The following is a 12289-nucleotide window of genomic DNA, read 5'->3' as shown; positions in this document are numbered from 1 at the left end:
GAGCTTTCGCCTTCCAATGAGGTGACAAGAATTCGAATTCCATCGATGACTGATCGGTGAGAATTTCGCATCCGGCTTGTACCAACCACAGTGCTAACGTAAAATATCCTCAGTGGTAGACGGATCATGGTTTAGAGTGCCCTAGCCTTCAGGCTAACCGTGGAGGTTTTCGTGGTTTTCCTCTCCATGTAGCGCAAATGCGGGTTCCAGCAAGAAGTTCTCAACGAAAGCAAATTTCTTTCGATGCTTAAACCAGGAGTCCCTTGTCTTCTGGGTTGGGTTCAAAATTGCAATGATAAGGAGTTGAACGTTGGCAGTCGTAAACTGAAAATTTGGTCGGTAGTTCAATGACCGTTATAATATAAAATTACAAATAGCTTGGTCAAGATGACGGTCAAAAGTATGAACTTCTGGGTGTTAATTTAAAATTTTGCGTACATCATTATATCTCGAGAACTTCTAAAGCGAATCTAAAACTTTTGGACACAATTATAAAATTCGTTTATTCATAGATAATTTAATGTAAAAAATGATAATTATTTATCATTATTTATTATTATGCATCATATTCTTAACTATATTATTTCTAATTAACATTATTTTATTACTATATTTACTTATTGTCAACAAAAAATTAAATTAAAAGGTTAAAAAATTTTTAAAAATTTTTTAAAGTAATTTTAAGTTAACCGTTAAATTGATACAAAGCTTTAAGATTAAGCCTTAATACATAAAAATCCGATCATTATATCAAAAGCTATTTAACGGGTTCAATTCATTATCTAGGGATGAGAATGTAGTGCAAGAGAATTAGAAAAAAAGTATTTTTTTGTCTATTTAGCAAAAAAAGATATCAACTAATCGCATTAAATTTAATTCAATTAATATGCAAAGCAATTACATCGATTCTTTATTTAAATTTCTTATAAATTGAGTAATTTACTTATTTTAAAAATTCGTTATTTTCCCTTGCAACATTATTAACTTTTAAATAAATCTTTCGAAATTAAATAAATATTTTTTTTTCATTGTCTACCAAGTTTCCCTATCGCTATTAAGTAATAATTTCTGATTTTTTTTATCCTGTTTATAAGTAAACATCGAAAGAACACTTAACTTCTAAAAAATAAAGATACTTATTTTTATTGAAACACTAATTGGTTCTCACACGCAATGTCCCACAAACTTATTGATAGGGCTCTAACTTAGCAAGAAAACAGTAGAAGATAATATTAATGAAAGAACTTTCTAATTATCACCAACATAATCACTCAACCGATGCATGAAATTTTCTTCGCTTATTAAGATAAATTGTGCATTGAGAGCTATTAATCAGCTTTTATAAGAAATGTAAAGTAATTTATTTTTATTTTTCCAGAAAAAAGTGGGGTAAAATTTTCAGTTTGAGATATTAACCCTAGCCATCATTGTTTAATTATTTTACTTAAAAAAACTAGATTGTTTTTTTAATTGCTTAAGTACCTGACTTTTGATTGATTTATAATTTGTATCATGATTTTTTTTTTTAAAAAATCAGTTCTAGTTCAGGAAAATTAACGAAGATATATAGTTCAGTTTCAGTTGGTATAATGATGTGGTGTGGCTTAAAGAATGAAAAATTATCATTAGTGATTTACAAAATAATTTTAATTTATATTTAGTTAGGTAAATTTTTGATTTCTGATCAAATTATTTTGTCTAATATGTTATAAAAAAGAAAGAAATTCAAGGTTAAATTAAAATAAATTTTTAAAAAAATCATGCGATTCATTTTTAATAAATGTTAAGCATCAATTCAAAATGTATTGATTTTAAGCAATAAAAATTATTATTGACTACTGGTGATCCTAAAAAATAGTTTAAACTAAGTAAGAAATCTTCCTATTGGTACAATTAAGTAAAAAAATTACAAAAACAAAACAATCACAAAATAGCGCAATTTGTAACAAGATAGCACAACTTTATAATTACTATATTATTACGAATTGATCAATGAACTAAAAATGCTTATAAGTATGGTATTAATTCTTTTTTTTAAAATAAAAATGTCACAAGTATATTAATTTCTTAATATTTGTTTTTCATTTTTAAGTCATTAAGTCAAAATCGATTTGAATTTTATATTTATTATTTTTAGTTTCTAATTAATTATGCTTTAAATTCAAAGACTTCATGATCAAAGACTCCATTTCATTATTAGGAACAGACGTCCTCAGACATTGTGCACTGGGGGAATTCTTATCGTAGACAAACTATATTTCCCCCGCTGCTCTCGTCATTAGTCAATCTCTATGATTGCTTAAGATGACGCCATACTGAGCGAAAAACTTTTCATCGAAAATTTTATTCCACTTCCAAAATTAATTTAAAATTTAAAGTATAGAAAAAGTGAGTTCAAGCTAATCAAAAGTAAGCAATGTAGTTTCAAATGCCGAAAAAAAAATTCAATTATCAAAATGTAAACAAGTTATTAGACGAGAACTCCCTCGTTGCATAATCCTAAGTTATCTTTTGATAATTCACAAACTAAATATCGAATGTTATAATATTTTGTTCCATCGCACTTTGGAATTTTTATATGCCTTCATATTCAAGTTTCTAAGTTTCATAGTTCTTCGGTAGGAGGGTGACTGCGAAAATAATAGTGGCTCTGTCTCTATAGGACTTTTAATTAGGAGAAAAAAATCCCTCTATTTATTATATTTCAAATTTACAGCATTCATTACATTATGTATTCAGTTTACAATAAGTGGTAGTCGGTTTAAATATTTTGTTGTCACAATAGGTGATTTACTTATGCATACATATCAATGTGTCTCAAAATTATTTTTGAAACTTTTTTTCATAACCTACAGTAGTTCGCGCATTAACCGAATCAAACACAGTTATCAGTTTTTTAGTTTCACAGTTATCAGTTCTTCATTCTTAATTAATTTTGAATGTTCTTTCTTTCATTTCAGTACCAGTTACACGCTTTTCAACTTAGATTCTATCTGACATTTATTGATTTTGAGTTCTGTAATCCATTTTTGCAAGCTTTTGCTTGCGAGACCTTCCTGATTATGCAAAAACAACCATTTTATTTTTTAATAAAGTTGGTAGTTTCATTCTTTTTCTTTTTGTTAAGGCTTAGAGCTAAATCTGATTGAAAAATAACAATTTTGGCCGAATTTGTTACCTCTGAACTAATTTATTCTCTCATTATCTTTTTGTATTGGGTGATGCTCAATACTATTTTTGCAAAATTAAATAGTCCTAAAACATTCTTTTAATGAAAAGGTTTAAGTTTTGAAAATCTTAAGGTTTAGGTTAAGTTTTAAAGCTGAAATGTAAGCTTAGAAATACCCAAAAATTTCCCCCTGTTTTAATAAATATGCTTTCAGTTTCAAGTAAAAACTAAGGAAGTTAAACTGTTTTACTTAAAAACATTTCTCTAAATTTTAATAGAGTTTTTTTTAAGCATTTTAATGGAAAATGATTTAAAATGTCAAATTAATTGTCTAACTCGGAGCAGAAACAGTACAGGGTATCTTAGCTGTTGAAATTTAGAATCGTAAATCCATTCCATTATTCTTATTATATTTTTTCTTAATTTAACCGTGACAATTTATACCCCCAAAGCAATGAAAAAACTCAGTGTTTATCCAAACAGAAATTTAAAAGTTTTTCATGATTGTTTTAAAACTTTAAGAAATTCTTGATTAATTGCAAATTTTAAGTGCCAGAAATGAACTGTATCTATTTTAATGCAAATAAGATCGATAAATTTCGCTTTTTTTTTTTCGAAAGAAATTCTTTTATTCTTATTTGTATTAAACATTATTCCATAATCTAAGTTGAGACACCAATTCTTCTTCTACAGCACTACAAGCCTTGGTGAGCCCTGGATTTTCCCTCTATTCTATCCCATACAGCCCTCCATTTTAACTTCTCCTTCCTCCGGCCTCTGGGCCTGGTTCCCATAGAGTAGAGTTGATCTTTTTCAAGTCGTAATTATTAACTCTCGTCTCTAAATGTCTAAGCCATTAGAGGCACTGGGATTTGATAAATTGAAAAACAAATTCTCTTGATTTACTTAATTTTCCCTTTATCATTTTAGTATTATATTACTTATGAGACACCCATTCATTCGTAAGTTGGCTAAATAATTGTCTTTTCTTAACTTAATCAAAGTTTGCATTCAATAAAAAATTTCATTCAGATTTATTTTTCAGGTTTATACGCTGAAAGCCACGGATTTATACAAAATATGATGTACGATTCCCATTACGAGGATTTTTTTCTCATGAGTCCTAATGATACAGCCTCAGTGCCGCATTGGTGGGATAGTGCCGAACCCCTATGGATTACAGCAGAAAAAAATGGATATCGTAGTGCTCTATATTGGTGGGATGGCTGTCAGGTAATTCTCACGATATAACTTAACTGTGAAACAATGATAAACCACATTCTCCTTGTCCCTATGTGTCTCGAAAAAAAAACCTCTAGAAGAAATTTCTCCAATATAAGACTGTTTCTTACAGAAGTTAGGAAGAATAATACAACAGTGATTGGTTGGTTCTAATGCCACTTGCCACACGGGCAAGTTTGCCTGGTGAAACCGGTCAAGAATTCGACTTCTACCACACCATACGTCGCACCCGTTTATATGGCGGACCCATTCATACATCCATTCATTCATCCACAGATCGTAATTTTGACTGGAATCAGTGAGCGATCGATCTCCAATCCAGTACCCTCAAAGGTATTGATTTGTTATGGGACCATGGAGGACTTTTGCCACTCGACAGATTTAAAGTGCATCAGTCACTTTACTACACGGGGAGTCATCGGCCGGCGGGGTTCGAACCCGCGAATTTTCGGACATGGGCCCAGCGCCCTACTGACCAGGCTATCCTGGCATAATACAATAGTACTTACCGCAAAGTACTTATAAAAATGTACGGTGAATGTTTTAAATGATTATAATTAAATTAACTCATTAAAGAACTGTGATTCAAACTTTAATAAAATCATAAATTACCAATGACTTTTAATTATGTATTTGCTACCAGACTGTAAAAAAATTCCGGATCAAATTACGGTATCACACTGGGCGCATCATCCATGTAATCTGTTTTACTGTAAAATACCATGCACCGTAATTTTTACTATAATATTTATTTAATTAGAGTGATTCAGCAATTTTACGGTAGTTATTTCAGTAAAAGTTATGGTATATTAGATTTTTTGCTCCTGAACATAGATCCAAAACTGAAAAAATTAATTCTACGGTAAAAAGTTCCATGCCATACGTTACTTTTACCATTATTTGATCCAGAATAATTTACAGTGCACAATTTAATCTTCTAAACTTTTATTGACATCTTTTTTTAGAACTGACTTAGATAGAAATGATGTCTTATTAGAGTTAAATATTATAAGTACATCTGGTATCTGTAAAATTAATACAAAATATATAATAAAAACATTAAATTATACTTACATTATTTGAAAAAAAGCAAACAACAACTGCGGATTTGAATGTTGTACAAAAATACGAAACGTCTTAAAATTAAAATTTCGCAAGTAAATTGAGTTAATCGGCAAATCTTCGGTAACAAGAATTTGTAAGCAATGGGACTTTTTTAGCACTGAATTAAAGCAATTGAGTTGTCAAGTATTGACCCTAAGCCTTGCCGTGACGAGAATTTAACTAGTACTGTTCCTAAACAATTAGATTTATTTAATATTGAACTTAATAAGGGACCATCCATAAATTATGTCACACCTTTATTTCAATATTTTTTCACCCTTCTATCGGAAGTAAGGAAGAAGTTACCCTTTCTTGCTTTCGAAGAAGAAAATGTAACCTCGTCGCAAAGTATCACATTTCACCACACCCCTTATCACACTATATTAGACACGAAACACTTTTTATCGATCATATTTAAAATTTTATTTTTCAATTTTATTTACGTGTTTCTGTACAATTGGTAAGCATAACATTTACTAAAATTTGATGTGTTCTTATTTTATTATAAAAGATGAAGAAATATATAATAAAAATAGGGGAAAAATGCTTAATATGTTAATTTCAAGCTGTTTTACTTTAACTAAAATCTCAAACTTCTGTTTAACCCTTCCTTAGGCTGTCACGAATTCAACTAACTTCTTCCCTCCCTTCCAAACGTGACATTATGTGTTGACAGCCCCTACTTCTATTCGAAAACTTTTTAAGCAACCTATTTTTTTTTAATTTTAAGTTTCAGAAACAAATATAACAGACAAAATGTTCTTATAATATTAACAATTTTATTTATCTTTTTTGATGTTTTTATACTTGAATTGAAATTCATAATTACAAATATTATTAAGTTTTAAAAAATAAATTTTAGCATCGTAAAAAGGGAATTACACTCTATGACAAAAAAATCGACGCACCAAGAACGCACTAAGACGCGCAAAATCGACTCGATCAGGCTGGAATGATGCCGACTGGGGGCGTATAGTCTTTAGCGGCGAATCCCGCTTCCAACTGTGTCCTGACGATCATCGAAGACGTGTTTGGAGACGCACATGGCAGAGGGAGGATCCTACCTTCACTATTGCAAGCCACACCGGCTCTCAACTAGGTATTATGGTCTGGGGTGCAATTTCCTTTGACAGCCGGACCCCTTTGATCGTCATTAGAAGTACACTTCCTGCACAGCGGTACGAGGACGACATCCTAATACCNCACACCCCTTATCACACTATATTAGACACGAAACACTTTTTATCGATCATATTTAAAATTTTATTTTTCAATTTTATTTACGTGTTTCTGTACAATTGGTAAGCATAACATTTACTAAAATTTGATGTGTTCTTATTTTATTATAAAAGATGAAGAAATATATAATAAAAATAGGGAAAAAATGCTTAATATGTTAATGCTTAAATGCTTAATTTCAAGCTGTTTTACTTTAACTAAAATGTCAAACTTCTGTTTAACCCTTCCTTAGGCTGTCACGAATTCAACTAACTTTCTCCCTCCCTTCCAAACGTGACATGTCCCACAGTGGACTGATCGTTAAGACACGGTTCCCAGCAGATCACCGAAGTCAAGCATCACTGGCTGCGGTCAGTGTGCGGGTGGGTGGCCACTTGGATCAGCCTGCTTGGGGACCCGAGGGTGTGCGGTATTGGTCCTCGTTAAACTGTTCTACCGTAAAGTGCTCAACTTCACGTGCAGGTCGTCGGGCTACCGAAGCGGGGGTGCCATCCCCTCCGCAGAGAATCAAAATTGTGATGGCTTGTCTTCGGATCATCCTCAGGGATGTTTCCCAGACAGTCGCCAATAGCCCATTGTGCAGCTCTAGTGCGACGTAAATGAACAACAGCAACAAACGTGACATTACATGTTGACAGCCCCTACTTCCATTCGAAAACTTTTTAAGCAACCTATTTTTTTTTAAATTATAAGTTTTAGAAACAAATATCACAGATTAAATGTTCCTATAATATTAACAATTTTATTTATCTTTTTTGATGTTTTTATACTCGAATTGAAATTTATAATTACAAATTTTAGTAAGTTTTTAAAAATAAATTTCAGCATCGTAAGAAGGGAATTATTTTAAAATGATATTCATCAGAGATTTTTTTCAGGTTGAAATACGAGGAAAAAAGCCTAAATTCTGTCGAAAATATAAATATGTTGGATATTCTTGGCCATCTGTCAACGAAGATACAAAAGAAGGCTTAATGTCAGCTATGCAAATGTTGGAAAGTGATGATGCTCATTTAGTTCAAATTTATTATGAGCCTGTAGATTATTTCGGTAAGTAAATGTTTTTATGATTGAGTGTAGTTTAATAATTAATTTGAATCATGCGTTTAGCTTATAATTTGTAAAAAGAAAAATAACTCTGCACCTCAAATCATTTTTGGTCTATAAACTTCTTTATTTATAGAATTCTGTATTTCGATACATTATTTCTAATAATAGGCTATAAAAATTAATATATAATTAAAAATATATCGAACGAATACCAAAGAATACCGCACGACTTAAATAATCAATTAAATAAAAACTGAAAGAGAAAGAAGTACGGTTAATTTTGTTTCGAAACAATCCAGCAGCAACATATTGCAGCAAACAACCAAAATTAACAACTGCCCCTGTAAACATTCTAATTGGTCGGCGTCTTCTAACACACAATAAAAAATATTATTTTATAGTTTCTTTAGTCAACAGCGCACTGAAATAATTGAAAACTGTTAAAAACAAATGCCTTAAAATTATTTATTTCCCATACAGAATGCTGTGAATCTTACATTTTTGCTTTTCTATACTTTTCTTTATTTTATTTTACAAATTGGTTATTATTTATGGGACACGTGATAGTTTCATATCAAAATGTATTTGAGAACAATCGCCTTTATTTAATTTTACACATATTGTAAGAAATATTTATAAATTCGACAAACACATAATTTTCGCAGAAAAAAACTTTTAAAGAAAAATAAAGTTGTGAAAATGTAAACATTTTTTACTGATTTTTTTCTGTATATTTGACGGTTTCAAACAGTTTTGCTGACGAAACGGTTTTGCTCTATTTTTTCCCCTAATCATAAGGGGATTAAATTTTAGTTTTTACCACTGAGTTCAAAGTTCAATTTTTGCCACTACATCTTTACCTTTTTTCAAATCATTTTACTATTATTTTCTGATACTCGTTCTCAGTTTTAAGCAATTATTTTATTGTTTTGAGTATCGTATAAATAAAAATGTCAATATACTTAATTGTCAAAATGATACTTTGCAGGATTATTATGTCTCTTTAGAAAAAATGTTTGGTAAGTTCAGTTGCCAGGCAATTTTATAAGGGTGGGTCCCTTTATAGTTTTAAATGATTTTATATTTAAATACAACATATTCAACTTCTTATCTAAGAGTTATTCGAACAAAAAAGATTGTATTTTAAGAAGAAATGTATACTAAAACTATTTTGAAATCAATCTCTTAGATTTGCTCGCCTCCTCGAAGAATTAATATTTGTATCTCCAAGTCAGTTAGAAGTTGAGTTCAAATAACCAGAACAACAAAAACCTGAAAAGACAACAAATATGAAGGATTCATTACGATGTATACATTAAATAACAAATAAAAACTAGATTTTTTTATTGTTCAGTTATACATAGTCATAAATAATATGAATAATCCTATCATTTAGATTTATGAATTAAAAGTCTTAGAACAATAAGCCGAGTATCTTAAAAATGACTTACGAATTTAAAAATCTTGCAGACAGACATGTTTGGTTGTTCTTGTTGCTTTCTGATTAGAAAACCATATTTTTATTATCCCCTCACTTAAAAAAAATAATTACTTGGTTCGTCAACAGATGTCGCTAATAATCAGAGAATGATTAAGACTGTATTTTCTGCTGAATATCAGATTATTGCAACTAAAATATTTGCATTTGCAAATGTTAATTTTGCCTCAGGCAGAGTCACGTCGTTTATCTTAACAATGTTATTTTTAAAAAAATAAATTTTTTATATTTTTTATCAGTTAGTAGCATCTTATGTTCCTGAACATTGCAACGAATTTTGAATCCTGACAAGTATTAAAATATTGCTTCGGAAAACGAATGCTGAATTTTCAACATCTCCTGTTTTTGTCTAAGTGATAAATCAAATTATTAATCAAGAACAAGATAGTTTTTTTGAGGAAGTTGAAGAAATATGTGACAAAATTTTCAAACCGAATTGCATCCGTAATTAATAAACTAATAAGCTTTTGCAATTTTTTTAACGATTGTTTTTATTTAAACAATGATTTGACTCAATTTTCTTCTGTAAATATTTCATTAATTACATTTATTAAATTACGAAGACATACATCAAAAAAGAAAAAGCATGCTTAAAATACCAAGAATTCTGAAGTAAAAAACATTCATCATTAACCTCTGAACCTATGTTTACATTCTTTATCTTAAGTCTTCTCAACCACAAGTAATGAATAAGAATTCGTCGCCTAAGAGACGTTCAGGGAAAAAGTGTCTTGTTAGTATTATTTGTTTCTTTGTTTTTCCCTAAATATCCCATCGAAACAAAAGTAGTTTTGGCTAACATCCATTTCTAGATTTCAGTGTTATTCCACAAATCCCTAAGACTTATGTTAGATATTTTTCATATTACTAAATGAGAATTATTTACCATAGACTAAAACCATTTTGCTTTCCCTAAAGAATGCAGATGAGGTAATTACTGAGTCCCAAAGCTGATATAATATGCATGTTTCATTTCTGAAGAAGATAACTATTTTTCTTTTGGGGTATTTAAATTTATTATGCGTTAAATTAACCATTTGTTTGAATAACTTGTTTTACAAGAATGTATAAGTCAAGATATTTTCTTTATCAGTGTGTTTTTTTTTCACTTTAGATAATGAGTTTTGTTGAATAAGGTTTTTGATTTTGTTATATTGGAACTTATTCCATGAAAATATTAAAATTAAATAAGTAATTTATAAGACGGTTATAGTAAATTAATGATTTGAGGATGTAAAGGAGTAAAAATTTATTGAAGTTATACTTCTTATGCGACTTCCAACAAGGTTGCGTTAAACGTTTAACGCTACATTTTTATTGGCCGGGAAATCACGTGGTAGGATCCAGTTTTCCCTCATTCATTTCCATATTGTTTTGGTTCTCACTAGCATAAAAATAATAAAAGTCATAAAAGTATTGTTTTTCTATAAATATTTTTTTAGTTTGTTTTGATACACATATAATTTAATAGGGTAGTATTTTTTATTTTCAAATTTAGTGGATAACAATTGTAAAAAATGAGTGAAAACAATCCCACGGACAATGCGACGGATTTAAGGTTATGTCAAGGTACGTCTCTTGTGAATATCAATTGATTGTTAGGTTTTCTCTTCTGAAATTACATTATGACGCATTCACATACATTATTAATACAAATACATTTTCCAGGGCGAGACGATGAGGCAACCACAAGCACTTCCACTGGTTCAAGAGGTCCACGAGGGAAAAATGCACAATATTACCGTGATTACAGAGCACGGAAGCGAGCGGAGCAGGAAAAAGAGTCGTTGAGTAGGACTAGTAATCCTTCTACGACTGCTGATTCTTCTACAATTAACGTCGCAGGTTGCGAAGTTTAATTTCTTCCGCGCGGAGGGACTCCACGCACTATTTTTTTAATAGAAAGGTTTAGTCTATTTCATTACTGTGACCAGAATTACCTAAATATTTTTTATCAGTATTTCTTTTGATATCAGCAAACATATTATTTAAGAATGATTTTAGCAAATATTTTTTTGAATATTTTATTATATGGCGTAAAAATTAATGTTACACTTTTAAAATTAATGTCTCAATGCAGGTTGTGAAGATTCAGAAGTCGCAAAAGTTTCCGTTGTTTGCCAAAAGCCTTAAAAATGCATTTTGGGAAATTAAGAAAATTTTTTCCTTTCTTTCATTTTATTTTTTATTTTATAACTGTCGTTGAACAGCCGACCCAATTTTATGGGTTTATGACTACTAATGTTCAACTCCGTAGACTTGTAATTTTGAACCCAATCAAGAAGACAAGGGAACTCCTGAATGGAGTATTGGAAGAAATTTGCCTTCGTGGAGGACTTTTTGATGGAGCTAACCCGCATTTATGTTACACGGAGAGGAATACCACGAGAACCTCTCACGGTTATCCTGACGGCAAAGGGACTCTAACTCATAATCAGTCTACCACTGAGGATATTTCATGTCAGCATTGTGGTCGGTGCAAGCCGGATGCGGAATTCGTATCGATTCGGATTCGAACCCGGTTCACCCCATTGGAAGGCGAACGCTCTATCCCCTGAGCCATCAAGGCTCATTTTTAAGGAAATGAATTTAGGATGAATAGATTTAGAGTGAAATGAATTAAAGAATTAGGTTTAATGCTACATATCTATTAACCCACTTCATTAGGAAATGCAACTTAAAATAAAAAAGTTTATAGAAGACGAATCTCGCAGAATTCGCGACGATTGTTCAACAAACCTTCAAACTCCTATACTAAAATCATGCATTTTGAACAGTCTTAAAATCAGATAAAAAATTTTATGTCAGATAGATAACTTTTTTCAAATAGATAGATGGATTTTTGAGATAGATTCAGATAGATTTTTTCATTAGACAGTTGATTAGACAGTGTAAGGGTAGATCAGTCTGTAAGCATATAAATTAAACTTGCAATATGTAATCCGGCAATAAACAAGCATGATATTCTTTTAGGTTTTAGTAGCTAT

At 30.5% G+C, this 12289-nt stretch overlaps 1 protein-coding gene across 1 annotated transcript in view; it reads left to right on the top strand.

Moving 5' to 3' along the window:
* Window positions 1–12289, top strand: part of LOC107439541 (glycerophosphocholine cholinephosphodiesterase ENPP6-like) — a 36745-nt gene that overhangs the window by 12532 nt on the left and 11924 nt on the right. The window contains exons 2-3 of the mRNA XM_016052170.3: window positions 4215–4402; window positions 7633–7804. Coding sequence (XP_015907656.2) covers window positions 4215–4402; window positions 7633–7804 — 360 coding nt within the window. The remainder of the gene's footprint in view (window positions 1–4214; window positions 4403–7632; window positions 7805–12289) is intronic.

This window comes from Parasteatoda tepidariorum, chromosome 3 (assembly GCF_043381705.1).
Source record: "Parasteatoda tepidariorum isolate YZ-2023 chromosome 3, CAS_Ptep_4.0, whole genome shotgun sequence".
In the NCBI taxonomy this organism is placed as follows: domain Eukaryota; kingdom Metazoa; phylum Arthropoda; class Arachnida; order Araneae; family Theridiidae; genus Parasteatoda; species Parasteatoda tepidariorum.
This window is presented reverse-complemented; position numbering and strand designations above follow the sequence as displayed.